This window comes from Diadema setosum, chromosome 19 (assembly GCF_964275005.1).
Source record: "Diadema setosum chromosome 19, eeDiaSeto1, whole genome shotgun sequence".
In the NCBI taxonomy this organism is placed as follows: Eukaryota; Metazoa; Echinodermata; class Echinoidea; order Diadematoida; family Diadematidae; genus Diadema; species Diadema setosum.
The window spans coordinates 27381542-27403345 of record NC_092703.1 but is presented as its reverse complement, the minus strand read 5'-3'; the positions used below and the strand labels follow the sequence as shown (position 1 = coordinate 27403345).

The 21804-nt window shown below is 36.4% G+C and overlaps 2 protein-coding genes across 2 annotated transcripts in view; both read left to right on the top strand.

The window, feature by feature from the left end:
* LOC140242591 (small ribosomal subunit protein eS4-like) overlaps positions 1 to 21804 on the top strand; it is a 120799-nt gene that overhangs the window by 15989 nt on the left and 83006 nt on the right. The gene's annotated exons all lie outside the window — the stretch shown is intronic.
* LOC140242852 (synaptic vesicular amine transporter-like) lies at positions 305 to 20179 on the top strand. Its single transcript, XM_072322602.1, has 10 exons — positions 305 to 704; positions 2722 to 2811; positions 3032 to 3136; positions 10567 to 10662; positions 11512 to 11590; positions 12366 to 12417; positions 13992 to 14055; positions 17046 to 17165; positions 18513 to 18558; positions 20002 to 20179. Exons 1-10 carry the CDS (start codon positions 305 to 307, stop codon positions 20177 to 20179), a joined length of 1230 nt encoding a protein of 409 aa, XP_072178703.1.

The window sequence follows — 21804 nt, the reverse complement described above, 5'->3', positions numbered from 1 at the left end:
ACCAGGAGAGTTCAACAAGCCATCAACAAAGTTCGTTCTCTCCCCAGATCTGAAGTTCTCAAACCGAAAACAAACAAGCAGGACATCACTGACAGAATACCCCTCGTGACCACTTTCCATCCCAATCTACCCTCTCTCCACAATATCCTTCGTGATAATCACCATATCCTTCACACCTCTGATCGTCTTTTGCAGGCCGTCCCAGATACTCCCATCCTGGCATACCGGCGCCCCCACAACCTCAAGGATCTCATCGTCCGTGCTGAAGTACCCTCCCTCATTGACAATTCTTCTCCTTTACAGCATGGCACTTTCAAATGTTCAGCCAGTAGGTGCATCATTTGTAGCATACACATCCATGAGAGTGACTCTTTCACCAGCAACTCCACCGGCCTCTCTCACCACACAAAGGGAAACATGTTGTACTACCACTAATGTCGTGTATCTCATCACTTGCAGAATTTGTAGAATCCAGTATGTTGGGGAAACCAAGACAACACTCAAAAGACGCTTCTACGGACACAGATCTACTGTCAACACAGCCAAGCTCGACACTCCAGTGGGCCACCATTTCAATCTACCCGATCATTCCATCACTGATATGACTCTACAGGGCATTGAATCTTTAGGCACTCGTCCAGACACAGTCAGAACCAGCAGAGAGAAGCTCTGGATGAGACGACTTCACACCATCCAACTCCATGGCCTCAACATCCAGGAGGGAAATGACTAACCACCTTTATTGTATATATATATATATTTTTATTATTATTATTATTATTATACCATTATTATTCGCTTTTTAATTTTTCAATTTCATTTTGTTCTTTCTTTGTGCTTTTTTCCATTTGCAGACCCTTTTTTTCCCAATTGATTCCTTCCTCTAGTCCGAGTCTCTTTTATACAGCCTTTTTCTACCTACACACACACATACACACACACACACACACTTGGTTTTGTTTGTTTACACATACTTGTGCTTATTTTGCCTTGCCTGCTTATTGTGTACTTACAATGTATACAATTTTCTCTCCCCCAGTTTTTCATATGTGCTTTATTTTATTTCTTTTATCAATATCTTTTTCATTAGTGTTATTTCATTGTCATTATTATCACTGTGTGTGTATATGTATACACTTTGATATGTTTGATTTCTTCCCCTTGTTGCCTCCTCCTGGTACACCTTTCAGGGCTCACTGTTTGCTCAGCCCCCCCCCCCTCCCTTCCTTTTGCTGTTGCTTTTTTCACTCTTTCCCTTTCTTTATCCCTCTGGTGTTCCCTATCTTCTTTGATGTTGCCTCCCATTCATCCTTTTCCTTCATTGGTTGCCTCCTTGATCCCCTTGATCATCACTGACCCCCTCTGCCTTTTGTCTGTCCACCCTCCTGCTTTAATCCCCCTCCTTTTACCTGTTGGGCTCCTTGCCCATGACCTCCCACCCTCTCCTTTGTTTCTTTGTTCTGTGTACCCAGCTTGTCCCTGTCTGTTCTTGTTGTGTGAAGTCCTTATATGTGATTGCTTTCCCTGTATGTTTGTCATTTTGCCTCTGACGAAGATTCTGCTAGGATCGAAAGCTCAGGCCCCTTTTGACTCCATTTTACTCCATTTTACTCCATTGGCTCGCCTTTATTGGATAAGCAGTTTTCAGCAGCCTTTTTTGCTACAGATGTTCAAGATATCACATTTGATGCATATATTATGTAGGTCTGTTGTATTACAAAACGTCCTACAATTTATTTTCTTTTTGGCAATAAAGCCTAAAATATAAGGAGATATCAGTGTTTTCTCAATATACCATAACTGTAGACAGTTTTATTGTCGAGCCCACCAGATGTGTGGGGAGACTAAGGGATCGCCTGCGGCGTCTGTCCGTCCGTCGTCCGTCCGTCGTCCGTCTGTGACGCTACAAAAACTTGGAGGGAAGAGTGGATATACAAAGTAACACATTTTACCAAACATGAAGGGCACATGAAGGTCAAAGGTCACAGGCAGAGGTCAATGAACTTCAGGGCCCAATGTTAAGTTTTTACGGCGCGTTTCGATCATGGCTCATAACTTTTGATCCCTTTAACCGTTTGTGACCAAACTTGGATGGTAAATGTCCCTTGGGGAGTTGAAGGTCACCACAAGGTCAAAGGTCATAGACGGGTCAATGAACTTCCGGGAGTTAGAAAAACATTAATTTCTTCTGCGCGAATGGGCGAGACACAACTTGGCACTTGCCTTGTTATAACTATTGTTCACATTTTTTGAATTTAACAACACTTAACATCTAGAGAGATTCAAACTTTTACAGTGGTTGTTTCTATCCCTAACTAACATTTTAGAACTATTTTGAAGCACTAAAGCTGGGTTTTTGTTTCATCTGCAAATGGTAAATTATGCCTTTAAGGTTCCGGGTTTGATCAGTTAGCTTGAAGAGACTATAATGATATTGTCATGAGATCATATTATCATTCTCGATCTGAGTTGTGTTACAAGGCATTGCGTATATTCGTATCGTGTGATCCTGTAAATACCCACTCAATATTCACAAAAGATGGTAACGGTACTATATCGCATTTAAATTTCCACGTGCTGTTTGTTTGTTTGTTTGTTTTTCAAACAATGCACAGTCTTCGAAAATGAATTATATTATGACACACACACAAAAACAACCCTTGCCCACTCCGGGTTTGTAATATTAAAGCTATATGCTTTTCATGTATTGATCTCTTGCAGTTGGCCCACCTTTTGGCTCGACCCTCTATGCATTTTCTGGCCAGGCTTCACCGTTTCTTATTCTCGCTGGAATCACGCTTCTTCTCTTGGGTAAGTTTTCACTTTGATCCGTATACTACAGTAACTCTTGTCTTTTCACCACTAGAAGGCGGGGGGGGGGGGCAGCTTTCTCTGTTACTAGTTCAATACCGAACAGCATTAAGACAGGACAGGTGATTGATCAAGGTGCAAACATAATGAATGATGGGCTTTTAACGCGCAAAATAACTAAAGTAAGTTCACAAACTCTCTGAACTATTCTTCTTTACAGTTCTTCATGCATTTGCAATATCTCGGGACGCTGCGCAGACTTCTGAAAAAGATAAGCATTCTGCCTTTTCTATCGCCAGAAATCCGTACAACCTTTTAGTGTCAGGTAAGATTTGACGTGACTTCCCCTGCGGAGACATGATTAGTATGATACTATAAATGAAATGATAATAATGTTTCTGCTGTTCGTGATATCGCCTTATTTTGTCAGGGACAATTAATTTCTCAACTTCATTTCTTTCATTTCATTCATCTCATATTATTTGAATTCCCACAATTCAAAATGTTTACATACACACAATGACACAACATCAATGCAATATATAACTCCTCAAAATAAGTTCTGCGATTAAAGTTTGATATATCATATTTCTCTTTTACCCGCATTATCTTCATCAAACATGACATCATAAGAAATCCTGATTAATCATCTTTAAAATGACACCTTGCTTGTTATGGTGTTCTTGGAATGTGCAAAACAGCTGAGCATGGGGACAGATCAAAAGTGAAAAGTCGCAACAATTCTGCTATTGATAATGTTCAGTTTTGATGAAAAAAAGGCCACTGGAATAAGCAAGGCTGAAATGACAGCACTTTCATTAACTCCGATTTCCTAGACATTAAATGGCTGTTTGGTCAACCTTTATGTTTAATTTTAATCTGCAGATACTACTGCAGTTTTTAATTCATGGATGAAGCCTGGAATCTAATTTCTCACAATGCATTCTTTTCAAGCACATTCCTTCACTGAAGCGACAAAGCAAATGGGAATTATATTGTTTGACATAACACGTTTGCTCTATTTTGCAACATTTCACATTTGACCTTTCCTCATACTCGGTCCTACTGTGCATTCCAGGAATACCCAATCATAGCAAGTGAGGTGTCATTTTAATGATAATTAATCAGGCTTTCTTATGATGTCATATTTAATGAAGATAATGCCAGTATAAGAGAGATATGATATATCAAACTTTAATTGCAGAACTTATTTTGAGGAGTTTAGTAACGAAGAAAAATTAACAGTACCAGTCATCACTTTCTGATGATATTGAATTCATTTTGAAGTTGCAGAAAGTAGAGGAGACGTTCGTGGACGATATAACTACTGGACAAAACTAATAACACTAAGGCAGCAATAGGACCCCTATATATATATATATATATATATATATATATATATATATATATATATATTAAATATGACGATTTTTATTGCGAAATGAGCCAAGCGCCATTTTCTAACCTTTCGAACTAAGTCCATTATCAGATAGATAAAAACAAACCTCTCCAGTTATACCGCAATCACTTACAACATAACAAGGAATATTTTAGAAGTTATTATCTAAAATTTCCGTATTTTCTTATTATTTTCTTTGTTTTTAGCAGCTTTAATCACAAATATCTCAATTTAACAAGAATGGAGTTAGCTCGTTTTACGATTAAACTCTACATATACACTCGGCAAAAAGAGAAGGTAAACACCTTTTCGAGTTCATTTTTCTTTTCCTTGCTTTTAATCAAAGGTTTTGATGAAAATCAATGTATTATATACCATATTAAAGGCAATTTAATTGGCTCTCAACCTAGTAGGTCAATATAAGCTATAAGCATAATCACATTTGTTCTTGTCCTCAAAGGCACCAAAGTAGAAATTGCAAAAATTGACATGTTTTCTTTTGTTTGGAAATGCCCTTCAAGATAACAATTACAACAAAAGACCATTTTAGCACAATGATAGAAATGAATGAAATACCAGGTTATTTTCTCTTTATCTCTTACAATTTCAAACAAACTGGAAGTTGGAAATGGAAGGGGGAACATGTGAATTTTCTGTTAACTCAAACTTCAAATTACATAGAGATTAAATGAACAGAATATTTGTATTTCATTCTCTTAATGCAGAATGTCTTCTGCCCGGGCACCACAGGCACTTTGCATCATATACTATCAAACTGCCCAGTTTTTCTAGATAGATACGAGTGGCGTCATAACAACCTGCTGAGGTATATGTATAAAACATTTCTTGAAAATCTGTCCAACGGGACGATTTACACTGACTTAGAGGGGCACTCAATCGCCGGGGGCACCATACCTCCCCATATTCTCACTACAAGTTTGCGCCCAGATTTAGTTATCTTAAGGGAAGAACAAGATATCACGATTGTTGAACTAACTGTTCCCTTTGAAATGAACGTCAAGGATGCACATCAAAGAAAAGTAGAAAAGTATAATTCAATTGTGCGGGATATCCAGGATAAGGGCTACTCAGTGTCATTCCACGCGATAGAAGTCGGGGCAAGGGGCTTAATAGACCGGGGGAACAAAAGCCGTTTAAAGCGAATTCTGAGAACAACAGGTTCAAAGATTCGTCCGAACGAATTTTTCCAGACACTCTCTAAACTCGCCATACTCTCCTCTTTTTCAATATTTTATGCCAGGAAAGAGAGAGCTTGGGGGGAGGTACGGCACCTAGATCCATGACTTAATAGTTATGCAATATTCATACCCACTATGAAGCCGAAGTGAAAGTACAGTAATGTGTTTGCCGGTCTGTAAGTCTGTTTGTAATCATTTCATCTGTCAGTTGTATGTGTTATGTATGTGATATAATTACAGAATATTGTTTTAGGTATGTTATAATTATCGATATAGATATTTATCGTTTGTATAATATACAGGCGCAGATGTTTATGGTTTATGATTATGTGGTATTGGCTGTAGATTTTTTTTCCCCCCGGGGGGGGGGGGGGGGGTGGGGGAAAGGAGGAGGGTAGCCGCAGGAAATGAGATGGGGATAGCGGGTGAAAGTTTATTCTGCCGCTGCGGCTGGTTTGGATTTCGCATTTTTTTGTAATGTTTTGTCTTTTGTTGGGAAAGGAAAGGAATTTGAGGTTAAACGATATGTTTGGAAAGTTGAGATGAGATTAGTATTATGTATTGTAATATTATGGGTGAATGGGTAATTGGAAAAAAATGTAGAAAAAATGTTTGTTTATAATTTTTGGTTTTAGGTTGAAAAAGATTTATAGTTGTAAATAAGATGGGTTTTGCTAATTATAATATGTGGTGGGGGGGGGGGTATGAGCCAAATAAAGATTAACGTTGGTGAAGATTTGATGAGATGGTGATTATAATAAGGTTTATGTAGGTTTTTTTTTTTTTTGTATGTCTGTGTGTATATGTATGTATATGCATATACATAAGGCCTATATGTGTATTTGTATAATTTATTATATTATATTTTAATGGGGATTATTGTATTAATACTGTGGATGATAACTACATCACTGCTGTTATTGTAACACAGAAATAGTATATGTATTGATCCTTTTTTTTTTATTAATTGATCACCGGTAATATTTGATATTTTATGTGTGATATGGGTTGCAATAATGTAAACTCTAATATTGTTGTTTTGTACCCCCATGTACGTGTCTAAACCTGCCATTCGTTTTGAATGAAACGGTGGACCTGGTTCTTTTGTATACTTGTTATTCTCACACTTTCTTGAACTTGAATAAAGTCATGATTAATCATCTTTAGGAATCCTGAGTCAAATTCAAGAACAAACCCCCCCCAAAAAAAATACAATTTTCCTAATTCTAGAAATCAATTCAAATTCCTACCATATTTCTTTATATTGCTTTCCCTCGTATTTCATTTGAATTTGGATTTGACTGAAAATTCTCCATTTTCCTTCATTATTTTTCGCCTTTATTGATCTTTTGAGCTTCAAAAAATTTGACTGGTTGCGGCTTAGCAAGGAATGCAATTTTAGATGATCGAGTAATTGCTTTTGAACAACTCTTTCCATTGTTGGAGGCACAGGACAATAAAGAAATGGGTTTATTACAGTAAAACTTACATCTCCTTTTATATGTTGGTACAATTTTAGCTACTTTCCATTTATCAGGCACTACCCCTTCAGCTAATTAGGATTTATTTATCATAATAAAGAGACAGGCTCTATTGTTTCTGAAATTGACTCTTTCAATATGTACATAGAAATGTCATCTAATCCAAACGACTTCTTTGCTTCCATATACTCAACATACTTCAAAACAGCTAACTGAGATATAAAATAAAAGTTGAATTGTTTATCAGACCTTTCCCTGATATGCAATTTGTGAAAAGAATTCTTCCTTTTCTTATGTATATCTCACTAACCACATTTTCAAAATGAGTATTGAACTTACTTTGCGTCAACTTTTGAATTTGCTTGAGGAAATGTACAATTTTAATAACTTTGCAAGAATGATCTAAGTGTCTTCCAGGATTCATTTCTACTTGTTGCATTTGAAAATTGTTGACATATGTATCTAAGTTTCTAATTTCTTGTTTCATTTCTTACTCTACTTTCAGACGTTTATAAAGCTGCATAGATCATTGTCCCTTCTGATTTTTGTCTTTGATTTGACTTTATCTCTCTGTTTGATTAATGACATACACTGTACTGGTCATCCACCATGTCCATGGCAAGGGTGTTTTTTTTTTTTCGCACTCGTCATTTCTTCACAGGCATATGATTATTAACAACCTCCATCAACATACTTTCTCATATATCAATTGAATAATTCATGTAATTGAATTCTTCTATCTTCGTCCAATTTTGTTTGAAGAGAAAAAGAAAGGTGTTCACTCAAGCGTCTAATTTCCCTTTTATTGACCTACTAGGTTGATAGCCAACTAATTATCTTTCATAAAATTATGATTATGATGTATAATACACTAACTTTAAGATCAGCCCCACGAGTCAGGTAACAACCGTTTGATAGTATTTGCTTTGCACTCCCTATATACAAGGTTTGAAAAAGTAACGTTACAATAGTTTTACTGTGCTAGTCACAAACGCCGCCACGAGAGGGCGTTGAGCTAAAGAGGTGGCTTGTCACACTTTTGACAACATTGAGTTTGAAAGAAAAGCCTTAGATAGGGCCAAAGTGAGCATACGCTTGAGTACCCCGGCGCATCACAGGCTTTTTAAAGGACCTCTCAAAGCGCCGATGAACGGCGGCTGGAGCCGCGGTTTCGCTGCATAATAATGTAATCTGCCATGGCGCCTCATCAATTAGCCAAATATTTCATAAGAGATAAAAAATGTTTACTTCCTTTTTATAGGAGTATAAGTATAATATATAGTATATTCCATATATACGTATCACATTTCCCTAAACAAAAATACTTCAATTCCTTCAGTTAAGAGAATGAGAGAGAGAGAGAGAAAGAGGGAGGGAGAGCTGTAACAGACAATGTCTAGAGGCCGTTATCCAAGTCAAGTTAATTTCTTATCGATCACACGGTCGATAACGGGCTTCTCCACCTGTATAAGGGTTTTGGTTGAGATGGGGCTGCAGATTTCCAACTTTTTGTTTATATAATAATGTGTGTGTTTGTAAGAAAATGAGAATCGTAAACATGTATTGTTGGAGGAATTCACAGTACATTAAAATTGACCTTTAATAGCTGAGATATCCAAAACAAGCGATCTTAATAAAATGCGACAGGCCATATTTTTATTTCGATCTCTTTGTTTTACCTTGTTTTTAGATATCTCTGTCATTCCAAAACCGATTTTTATCGAATAATCTTTCATTCCCCGTAGAATTATTTTTTTTTCATCGAGTGGTTTCTAAACATCTCGCATAAACGTGAAAACCTGAATCCTCACCTCAACCAATACTCTACAATCCCTTGAAGATGATTTACCATGAAATATATGCACGTATCATTCGCAGAGTTGTGTGTTTCCTTTGAGTACTCTTGTTTATATCTTCATTGGATTTTGTTTTTTTAATTGTCATACTGATTTCTCTCATTCAAAGTAAGAATACAACATCAGGTAATATTCTTCAATGGTATGTTTCAATTTGACAGTTCCCGTTTTCTTTCTTTTCTGAAAATCAGAAATAATTTTCAAAAATTAGAGAGAGAGAGAGAAAAAAAAAAAGAACAAACTTGGAGACTTGGAGGCTCATATCATTTGCTATGGCTAACAAAGTCATTTACACAACACAATAATTTGCAAAACCTAAAGGAAAACTCTCTTGGTCTCCATTGTGGAAGAGAGATTAAATTTCAAGTGCAAAGTACAAGCCGATAAGTTTTCAGCCAAGGAGGTCCTTCGATTGAAAAAAAAAAAAGGCCCATCATTACGAAATATTTTGCAAATTTGCATTCTCCATATACACCGAACTTCATACCGATGCATAAATGTATGCAAAGGCTTTCATGCTAACTTTGAAAAGCAGCAAAATTTTGAAATTTTCCTCAATTGCAACAAGGTTGTCATCTTAAATCAAACGTCCGGTCATCACATTTACAACGTGGCTTTATTACTTGGCCCATTATTATGGTTACAATTCGTTATTCCAAAGGTTCGTTATTCCGAAGGGTCTTTAGTCCGAAGATTCGTTATTCCGAAGATTATTTGTTCTGAAGGTGATAAGGTCTGTTATTCCGAAGGTTCATTAATCCGAAAATGAAATAAGGTTCGTTATTCCGAAGGTTCGTTAATCCGAAAATGAAACAAAGCTCGTTATTCCGAAGGTTCGTTACGGACCCTTCATTGTCGGATCAACGAACCTTCGGAATAACGAACCCTATTTCAATTTTGAATAAACAAACCTTCGCAATAACGCCACAAAATGTTCGGATTAACGAACTCTATAGGTATAGGGAATTTGTGTGTTTCGGATTAACGAACCTTCGGAATAACGAACAGCACCCTATATTATTATGAAATAGAAATAACTCGTCTGATACTATCAAATAAGTGGTTTCCCCTCTTCCAAACTATGATATCCAAAAAAAAAAAGTCTCAAGGATATTGATAATTTTGACTGAAACATTATTTTTTTCGCTTTTGTATGGGATTTGTGACAAACACAGCATGCACGAATTATTTTTCATTGGACACGAATGATTTCACGAATGATTTTTCATTGAATTTTTCACGAATGATTTTTCATTGGATTTCTTTTCAACGATCATGACGCTTTGTTTTGTGTGTTACTTTTACAGGGTTACAATATAAATTTGTCCTGTTTTCTGACAATGATGATTTGCAAGATTCCGAGAGTAGGACATTGTAGACTAAAAATAGCATGCTCAACAATGCCATCAACAACAAAAAACAAACCAAGTTGTGTTGGTACACCATACATGAGAGACGCAAACGTAAAAAAGTGGAAGACATGGGGCATAATGATAGCCAATGCTTTACTGAGAATGAATTCTTTTGGGGAATATGCTCCGTCAAATAATTCCTAAGATTCTGTGTTTGTTTGGTTTTTTTTTATTGTAGTAACTTAGGAAAAGTTGGAGAAAGAAAGAGAAACATAGGAATGAACAGGTTATATACATACGCGATTCTATATTTTGCAATATGAGTTACGGGAGAGTATCTACAATCATAAACACAGCTTCTCGCATGTATATCATATGGCATGCAGAGTCATCTCCAATTTGTCACGCAATTCTAAAATAATAAAGGCAAACAAAACCAAAAATACTTGTATCGAAATTCGATTTCAGGTGCTAACATCATTGTCTTCTCCGGAATGGCTTCAGTAGCATCATCTTTACCTGTTTACTTGCGAACACGACTTGCGGTTCCAGAATGGGAAGTCGGTGAGTGTTAATACGACATGGTGCCATAAATTGGGTGACAGTGAATACATCGTATGTATCGCAAGCTTCCGAGATCAAATTCGTGACGTTTGAAAGATTTTCCCTATAGGAGAAGGGGGGAGGTTGGCAGCTCCTACACCTGTCCTTTAGTAGAGGGAAACGAAGGTTAATTTAATGATGGTTAACAGAGCGGCAAGATTTAGATTTTGACTATAAAATTTCTATAATGATGTATTTGTTGTTGGAAGAGGCGGTCATCAAGATGAGCAAACGTTTCAGCTCAAAATGGCTTTTATATGGAAATAATGTGTCAATATTTCATACGCATTGATACCATTTCTACAGCATTGAACAGTAAGCACCTGTACAGGAGCTAAATAAGGCAGAAAAGACACGATGAAATGGCTCTATCATATATTCTTATAGTCAACATGGATCCGGTGAAGAAAAAAATGTAGCTTCATCGACCACATCCATAGAAACTACTGCGTTCTCTCTTTCGTGATGTGTATGCCTCATCAATCTATATATTACCTCGTACTGCATGCACACACCGTCTTGTATTTGGTCTACATACCTTTAGTTCACAATGGTACTCAGTTTAAAGGAAAAAGTATCTACATCGCCAAAATTTTGAAACATTACTTTATGTATTCCGTTACTCGAGCATGCCAAACACCGCCTTCTACCGGTGTGATAAGAAATCAACTAATGTAAAACTTCCAGAAGCTGCATGTGGATCTGTGGTGTTCGTGAGGTTGAATAAAATAATAATGCATGCGTACCTGTCTTGGGTTTTCTGCTCTCGTTATTACGGCTAATAACAAATAATTTGCCCTTTCTTTACAGGTGTGGCATTTATACCTACAAGCATATTTAATCTGATAGTTGGTCCTTTAGTCGGCTACTTCATGAGGAAACTGAACAGGTTTGGTTTGGTTATGATTATATCAAGTACGTACATTATCCATCTTTTCATTTTTTTTTTTAAATGTCTTTATTAATTTTCTTATACCGCTGTCTTTTTGACCAGCCAGTTGTACAAATACATTCCGATGAAAAGAAAATGGTTATTGAATGTATTAAAAGAGGCTGTGTACCTCACAATCATAAAAAATTGATGACTTACGCCTTTGCTTCGAGTCGTTTGCCAAAATACTCGTATTGCCTCTGAACAAAGGGATTGATCAGGTATTTTAATAGCTTAAAGGGATGATATAGTATCGGTGGAGATGAGGTTGTTTAACTTTTTGCGAGATGCCATGAAACCACTTATGAAATAATACAGAACATACCATTGTAAGAGCAATTCAAGATCTATTAGATGAGACAGACATCCAAAACACAGTAAAACAAAGCGATCCTAATAAAAGGAGGGTTCCACCTTTTCTTTGTTACGATTGCTCTGTTTTGAATATAGCAGCCATTTCAAAAACAATCTTCATCAAATGAACGTTGAATCCCACTTGGAATTACAAGCCATTTCATATTTCATAAGAGGTTTCTCATTATCTTACCAAAAATGTTACAAAACTTAAGTTCGGTCTGGGAAAAAAACAAACAAACTGTACGTTGCCTTTAAGAAAAATTTAAAATGGACCTGTAATTAAACTCTTGCGACAGTTACGTTACCATCTACAATACCCTCATAATGAAATGATGCATTTCTATCGATTTTTATCACATTTTGTCAAAATTTGTAGATGGATCTGGATGAGTGCTGGCATGCTGCTTATGGCTGCAGCTATCTCCACGGTATGAAACTAATCATACTTAGACTAGATACAAGAAAGAATAAGTAACGGTGGCGGAAGGAAACTTCGCTAACAATTTTATTTCAGGCGCATTTCCATGAGGCTTAAATTTTAGCCGCATTTCTTACAAGCTTATCTTTTACGCGGTTTCCTCTTTTCCATTTAACGCTTTTATTTTGAAGGGTTAGTTCCATGATAGACGCATATCTTTTTGTGTCGTAATACAACATACGTTTTGTTTTCTTCAGAATCGACAACAAACATCGCGTTATTGGAAATAAAATTTTATTTTCAAGGAATTGAAAGTGAGGGGGTTAAGGGAAATATGACCCAAATATACCTGTAGACTGATTGAATAAGACAAAGAATTAGTAGAACATCACAACAGTGAAAGTTTGAGGAGAATCGGACAATCTCGCGAATGTTAATGAATTTTCAAAGTTTCGGTAATGGCATCGCTTAGTGAGAAGACAACATTTTGTGACGTCAGGTATGGAAAACTATATGGAGAAAACATAAAGAGAACCCAACAAAATTTCTCCTTATTTAAGTACAGTTATCCTCGGCTGGTTACTAACACAAGTTAAGAGTGATTATTCGTTCTGCTTTCTGAAAGATTTAAGTAAAGTGTTCTGTTACATGGTAGGAAGGTGAAAATATGTTGAATTTCTAAATTTTATTGTTTTCTTCATATCGTTGTCCTTACGTGATGTCGAATATGTATTCTTGAACGGATTGTCCCATTTTCCTCAAACTTTCACTTATGTGAGCTACTAATATTGCTGCATTCACTCAGTCCACATAGGCCTATGTATGACTGGGGCTCTATTTCCCTGTAATCGAGAATGCAACCAGCTTTGAAGGCTTTAAAAGTCAGCATCCTTATATCAAGGCAGAGGATTCACAAAGTTGACAACATTAACTTTGAATGACATTTAAGATGAATGTGTAATTCACTGAATGAGGATGTAAAGTTTCGATTTGCTTTTGTATCAGTAAGTAACTACTTAAGTCACTTCCTCGATTATTCAGGGGCAAGAACATTCATCATTCACCGAGTACAATCCTGTTTGTGTGTTTTTTGATATTCTCTTTCTTCTGTGTCGTACAGATAAGGTCATATTATCTCTGATACAAACTGTTGTTTTTGTTTATCAAACTTGTGTATTTGGTACTTTTGGTAATCATTTTTTTCATATATCATGTTATGTTATGGCCTATTTTTGTTATCAATTGTTACTTTTGACCATCGGGAAATGTTAAAGTACATAAAATCAGAGTCTGCATTCTTGTTTGGCGTTTGCACTGTGCACAGATAGAAGGATATCGGCCGCGCACACACTTATACACACAAATAAATATGTAAAATTTTTAGTCAAATGGTCGTAAGTAAGTCTACGTTTATAATGATATATAGGCGTACCGGAAAAGAGAAAGAAACACACTATGTAGAAGCACAGAAAGTATTTTCGGTAGGCCGAACGAACTCGTATAAATTTGGTGATGAACCAAGTCGATCGACCATGCATTGCTGCAGTCATTTCGCGTACTGTTCATGATTCTTGTCGTTGATAGATTCCATTTGCTCACAAGGTCGTACACATGATACCGTCCATGAGTGCATTGGGTGCAGCAATAGGTGAGTAATGCATACATTGAATTGGTCTTACATTCTATTTCCTTTCACTAGTGTTCCCTCCTATGATACCAACAAAATCAAATAGGGTATAGTTTAGGTAAAGGGAAAATTTACTTCGTAGTCAAGTGACCATTGAAAAAGAGCTTATCGAATGTTTCATGATTGAAATAAAGTTGATTTAAAAGAAGTCACATACTACCTTAAACAGTATCTGTTATATCCGTCTTTAATGTATTGTTATGTTTATAATAATGATGTCCTCTCCTCAATCACAACTGTCAAATTTGTGTATGCAAATACTAGGTGTTTCAAAAAACATTTCCCAATTTTGATTCTTAATAATTCAAAAACTATATATCAGATAATACTGTCATTGATATGAGTGATAGCTGAATAGTGTACAATTTGGTTGAAAGTGTTTTAAATATGAAAGCATAAATCAGTTTCATGAAATCCATGATTAATTTCACAGTTAGGTTCCAGATTTTGCTCTATTTTCAACCCTCTGTACAAAATTTCACTTTGCACAGGGTTCAATGTGTGTGTATGGGAGTGTGTGGTTAACACCCTGACAATGGTCCCGAACAATGGCCAGGGTTTGAATGCTTCATTATTATTTTATTCATGAGAAATTCCATTATCACAACTAGTCTTTATTCAGCCTCTGGCAGTATCTGTGTAAAGTCAAACGCCTGCCGATACTGTCGTTGAGTCGTGACAGTACTCTCCCCACTTCTGAAAAACGAAATTACAATGAATACCTTCTGTTCTATCGTAAACATGGTGACAGGAAGAAAAGAAAATACATTTGTGTATACACTTGTGTATATGAAGCCTTGAATAAATCTACTGTGAAACAAATCGCCCGAATGATAAATGCCGCTGAACCTTTCACCACAAATGATCTCTTTTTATCGAAAAGGCGGAAAATTTGTCAGACTATTTAATTAGTAGACAGTTGAAAATGAGAAGTTTTAGACCATTTATGCTTATTAAAACCCCAAATTTAGTGATATGTGAAGCAAAATTTGAAAATTATTGCCAGCTGGAATGAAATGTGGTATTTGCGAGCACATGGAAACATGTGCTTACTCTTTCCATGTGCATACATTTTACCCTTTACCGTGCATGAATTCAGACTAGCAGTGCCCAGGGCAATCCACATGAATTATTGATTAAACATTCATGTGCCTGTTAGCGCGAGACTGACGCCTAGTCAACAGGTGGTTCAGGCATGTCCATTGTTCAGGGCCATTGTCAGCACACACTCACATACACATCATTGGATCCTGTGCGAAGTTCAATTTTTGTACAGAGGGTTAAAATTTGACCAAAATCTGAAACCTTACTTCAAAATAAATCTTAGATTTAATGAAACTGATTTATGCTTTCACATTCAAATCACCTCCAACAAAACTGTACACTATTCAGCTATTACTCATATCAATGACTGCAACGAATGAATAGTTTTTGAAATATTAATGATTAAAAGTGGGAAATTTTTTTGAAACACCTAGTATTAATATTAAGTCACCTGTCACTATTTGTCGAAGTTTTTTCACCAAGTATTTTGCCGAGAAAGATAATGATTTCGGGTTTGTTTGTTGTTGTTGTTTTTTGTTTTGGTCGTTTTCTTTTAAAGTCAAGTTTAGAGCAGTTTTGAATATCCACTGAGGTTAACCTGAACCTGAAGTAAGTGTTTCATCTCATTCATTATTGGTTTGGATTGACAAAGATGAAACTTGTCCACCCCCCCCCCAAAAAAAAACAACATAAAGCATGAAAATTACCACGTTAACATGGTTAAGTTAAAATGCATGCTCGTGATCTTTATGATCGTAGTAAAGAAAGCCAAAGTGAGCAAGTGTATAATATTTCAATTATTCAAAAAGAAATAAAAAATCAAAATATCTGATAATTAATAACTTGTTGTCTGAGCAACGGCATTTTTTTTTTTTTTTTATGTATGAGACCTGCATAATGCTACTTAGTATTATAATATGTACCCTGGGTTACTATTCTGCGCATTGATAGCAGTTTATAGGCCTATAGGACATGCACTCACTGCAGGAGAGCCCTGTCCGTCATATTTCCCCCGAATGTTTATTGTTCGTACTTTTGATTAAAAATATTCTTTGATGGGAACCATAATCGCCATGTGAAGTTTGTTTGTTTGTTTTATTTCCGTCATAAACATACATACAGATATAAAATACAACATATAAGGTACAGGGAAAATGATACATCATGCATAAAAATGAAGCATACATACATAGCAAATGAATAATGTGACACATCATCGATATACAAAAAAAAAATATGAAGAAATAAAATGTACAGTGGGATTATATAGAGAGATAACGGCTGGATAGCCCATAATCAGCTGCACTTTTCTGGTGCCGCTGGTCTTCCATGGGGACCAGTTATAAAGGGTTATGGAAAAGAAAAAAAAAAAGAATAGAAGATTACATAATTATATAAATACAACATTATAATACATTTGTAGTCTCATGAAAATTTATAATGCAATAATCATACAAAATCTCAGGGCAAAGTACGCTTTATTGAAAAGTGTAGATAAATTTCTCGTGTATCAGACAAAAGTATATATATATATATATATACATATATCTAGATAGTTTACACAGATGAAATTAAACCAATTCAAAAAGGGACCGTTTAAAATCCTTCAGTGACTTGCAGTCACGGACAGCAGGCTTCTTATCCAATGCTTGATATTCTCAAATTAATCAAAGCCGGCAGGGAATAAAGAAATCCCAGCTTTGCAAAGTTCAACAGTCATTAGGCTATAGGGAAGCAGACAGCTAGTACGTAGTCATCTCTATGGAAGCAGGAGCCTGCCAAAAACATGAATATACATCGCGTAGTAATTCGAATTGCTACACGACGTAATCATCTACGCAGTGAAGCAATAGGAATTGCAAAGATGACTATACTATCTAACACTATTTAATGATTTACCTCAACAGCCATCTCGGATACAACGACCATGGTGATTGTATTTCGGATCGTCGACCTCTGGTACGATGGAGCCCGCATCGGAGCCTCTGCCGTCGTAATTTTTGCATTTTGCCTCGGGTACATGGCAGGTAGGTGAACTCCGTCAATGTTGTATAATTACAGTATATAGTATGCCATGAAAATGTCTTCAACCAAGTTACGCGAAAACACGTGGTTCAGCAGCATAGGAGTTTACTCAGAAACGAGCTCCTCTGCTACCACATCTTCGTTTATTTAGCAAGAAAATAAAAAGAACAGAAGGAACACTTGTTATATTCACTATTTCTTTTTAATGTGATTTTCCATTTCTGATGTTCAGTGGCATTGGAGACTTAATTGTAAATTTCTCCACAACATAGAAAAAACAGGGACTGTTATGCACTTCCCAAAGAGCATTTCAATGTATACTGGGTATTTGATATCCCTTATGTACTCCTGAAAAAAAAAAAAATAATATTATAGTATCTGTTGTATCAAAAGACCGATTCTGTGACGCGCAATGTGTATTTTTGGCATGGGCAGCGCCATTACTGCGGTGTATCATCCGACCCCCCCCCCCTCCTCTCTCCCCACCCCTCTCACGCGCACGGAATGAAAAACTGATGCATGGTTGTTTTAGCCAATGGGCGTCTCGTACTGAGTGCGCGAATGCTTGCTTAGTGCGCGAACCTTTGTTACAAGTGCGCGATAAACATGTTGCCCGTGGGGTGGGGGAGAGGAGGGGGGGGGGGGGGGTCTGCTAATAACTACGAGCTTATGGCTGCGCCCAGATTGAGTGCCACAAAATTGTCTGCTGCCTTCAACGAACCCGAATCGGTCTATATAATATATAGACCGATTCGGTATATTTACGACCGATTTGTATATTATACAAACTCAAATTGTAGTATTCAACACAATATCTTCAACTTGAAATTTTTGTGTCGGCTATTTTCATCACCAGCATCATCTCTATAGCACAGCGCAGTTTTGGTCACGCCGCGTGTATGAGCATACTTCCTTTTTTCTTTTTTCTTTTTTTTTTACTCTTCTTCCCTATTACAGTTTGTTTCGTAAAGAGTAGGCCTAAGGATTGATCTTATGCTCGATAATTGATTGAGTGGAACTCAGCGAATGGAGCGTAATTGATTTAAAGCATAGATTTAACAGCAGATTAAGCGTTACTTTTTAAAATTGCATACATCGTATAAGATCAGTCTTGCGATCAATTTTTCTGAAACAGGACCCTGTACTCATCGCCTATAGGTATTACTGTATCATATCAATGCGGAAATGTGGAGTGGAAAGATACGTCTTTTCGCTGTTGAACGATGCTTCTCTCATCAAGACAGGCCCAAATTGAAGAAAAGGAGCAACGTTAGATAAAGACTCTAAATGCAATATCATTTCTTTCTCTTCATGTGCAGTCAGGTTTCTTCTTCTTTATTCATTCGCAGGTTCTTTGTTTACTGGATTCTCAGTCAGAGAAATAGGATTCAGCTGGTAAGACCTTTCTCTTTGTGTCAGATAGGGGCATGCGCATCACCACTCTCTCATAATATATCTTTGAAAATAACTTTAAAGGGGAAATCCACAGTCCAAATATAGGTTAGTCTGACAAGAAGAGTTCAACCATAGAATTGTGATTGAAATCGGGTGAAAAATAAGGAAGTTAGGACATTTTGAAGTTTCGCGAATTTTTCAAGAAAAAAAAGTTAAAGATGTCCAGATGTTAAAAGAAAAAAAGAAAACGATGCTAGACATAAAAGGAAAACGTGTTAGATTCATAATACCCCCCCCCCCCAAGAAAAAAAAAAAAGGAATAGTTGGAGATATTTCCCGATCACGTCTAACCCTTTCTATAACTACGGATGATAACGATATTTATAGAAGAAGGTCACACACTGAGACGTTAAGACTGCATGACACTTGCAAAAATGTGCAATGCTTAGAGAAGCCATGTCTAGTTAAAAGCACAAAAAGAACCCAAATGATAAAGATAGATATAAACGAATAGCGTCTCGTTGGAACGGACATTATGATCTCTTGACATTCCTTGTATATATCAAGGGTTGTTTTGTTGTTGTTTTTTTTTTTCTTTTGGTTCATTACACACAAGTGCTCTTGAAAATAATTATGAGTATAACATCTAACAAAACAGTCATGAGATGAATTTCGTGTAACCATTCACAAGTTAAAATGTAAAAAGTCACATGTACCTACGCAGAAAGGAGGCACACCACGAGCTCTCAACCAACTGTGTCTGCTGTGAAATATTTAGGCGCGTATATGTGTTGAAATACAGTCAGCATGTGCTATTAACTTGCAATTGGATCGAACGTGGGAATGAGCCCTTTACATAAAAGCGTCCGTGTATTAATAATATTACGGTCGCCATCTGCATGAACCTGCAATATGGGACTTTGTTCATGTGTGCTTTTTTGTTTCAGCTCTTTCTTCTCAGACTTTCCCCAAGTTCTTGAAGATGCAATGTGCACCTTCTACTATAGGCTCTTTCGAGTTTTACTTTTCATATTTTAGGTTCCCCACCTCAATTCATTTCATTTCGGCTGAAACTCGTATCTACTTCGTAATTTCATCCTCATCTTAAGGCACCTTCATTTTTTATGTCCCTTTAATTTGTAGTTTACTTATTTTTTGTTTTGTTTTATATTCGACTTTGGTATTCTTATTACATCAGAAAACTTGTGCTGTTTGTGTATCTGGCTGTCTATGGGCGTGTGTATATGTTGCTCTTTCCCTAACATCATATCAAACATCAATATAACATTTTTACATAAAAGTTTGGGGATAAATGAAGTGAAAAGAAACATAGGACTTCTCCAACTCCAATTAGTAATAGACATACTGATTATTGTGGTAACGGTATACTGCTTAATACAAGACTTTACAAGATTGTATTGTGTATTTTTGTGCCACAAACAGGACCATGTGGACCGTTGCCATAGCAGCTGTTGTATATTCGCCCCTCTGCTTCCTGCTCAGTAAGATACCCGAAGAAGACGTTAAAAGACCCATGGAAGGAGAGCGACAGGTGCTTCTCCCTTCTGTACAACTCTCTACCCAGACTGTTGAACAACAGCCTGTACAGACAGAAGACTGAATTTTTCCTATACGTCTCTGTGTGTGTTTTGTTTGTTTGTTTGTTTGTTTTTGTTTTTGCTTTTTTGTTTGTTTGTTTTTGTTTTTGCTTTTTTGTTTGTTTGTTTGTTTTTTTGCCGTGTTTGTGGGTTGTGTATGTGGGTTAAGTATAGGGAAGGGTACATTGTGATGGACGTGCTTTTCAAGCTTTTTTTAATATAAGAAATGATCGTATTATGATTATCATATAATTTATCTGTAATTTTTCTTTCTGTATCAATTTGCTTTTCAGTTGAGATTTCGTATCCTCATAAAGCGTATATAATCCAACGCCCCCCCCCCAAAAAAAAAAAAACACACACACACAATTTTTTTACGTCCCCTTGTGTAACCAAAAACACCAACTATCATTTTGAAATTGTTCATAGCTTATGTTTGATTCTTTACATGAGAACCCTGATTCTGACTGCATGCCTGGCACTAGATATATTGTGGTTGTGCACATGCCCACAAGCAAAACACTGAAGCCTCATTGCCTGATTTCAGGGTGAAAGTAAAGACGATGGTCACGAGTGTGCTTGCTTATCAGAACATTTTTACTCCCTTTGAGGCCAAGATTCAAACTTAGATCCCCCATCTTTCAATTATCATGTCGTATTCATTAGACTTCATAGCAGTTGTTTATCATATCTATCCATGTATAAAAATGTCATTCATTCCATGTCTGTGTTTTATTGTGAAGTATAAGTCTTGAAAAAAGTACAGATAAGATAAATATGGTGAGTAAACCTTAGATTACAAATGGGTTTATTAAAGTCAAAGTTGCTGCACAATACTATAACTGAAATATACATCTGTGATTTAAACAATGGCGGATAAAAAGAAATCACTGGCCCTTATATAGGCCTACATGAAGTTGTAACACTACATTAATTTGCTGCCAAGTTTTGAACACTTCACATCATGTTTTAAAAAAATAAAAAAATAGATAAATAATGAAGGATTTATGGAACTACAAGTGCATGTTTAATGTTAAACTGCAAATTGCCTACTGATAACCCGTGAGTTGATAACATCACACTGCCTCAATTTCGGATATTATGCGGTTTTCAGTAAAAATATCACAGTTTCGCATGTGAGACTGACGAACCTTCTCATTTGAATGAAACCTCAACCAGTTATTTGTGTGTTATCTATCATATTCATCAAACCAAATTCGAAGAAGAAGTGAAATTTGCACTTTTGTGAGATGTCTTCTTGTGATGGTTATCAAAGAAAATAATGTAAGTATACATATATTGGCCATACAAATCATCTCCATTTGTATTGTAGCGTTGTTGGGTTGTTTTTGTTTCTTTATTAGCGCCTCTTTCCTATGGTAATGCAGGCTGACTAAGCTTCGTGGTGGCAGAGTCTCACCCCGCTTATCTTCTTAACCCCTTCATCAATCCTTTCAGTCCCAAGAAGTCAAATATGAACAACTTCCACACACGTAAGTATGGACATTGAATTAATGTGGCACGCAGTGGATTAAACATACACGAATGATTTAAAGGTTGTTATGTTGAAGGGGATGGCTAGTAACTGATCAGTGGGGATCAGTGGGAATGCTGGGGGATGATTGTTCCAATCTTGGTGGTATTCATT

What these genes read in the sequence shown, in the direction of transcription:
- LOC140242852 (XM_072322602.1), top strand. Translation starts at nt 305, where the DNA reads ATGGCACTTTCAAATGTTCAGCCAGTAGGTGCATCATTTGTAGCATAC. An exon ending in GTACAACCTTTTAGTGTCAG is followed by an intron (nt 3,137 to 10,566) that starts GTAAGATTTGAC and finishes ATTCGATTTCAG; the next exon opens with GTGCTAACATCATTGTCTTC. An exon ending in AGAGAAATAGGATTCAGCTG is followed by an intron (nt 18,559 to 20,001) that starts GTAAGACCTTTC and finishes TGCCACAAACAG; the next exon opens with GACCATGTGGACCGTTGCCA.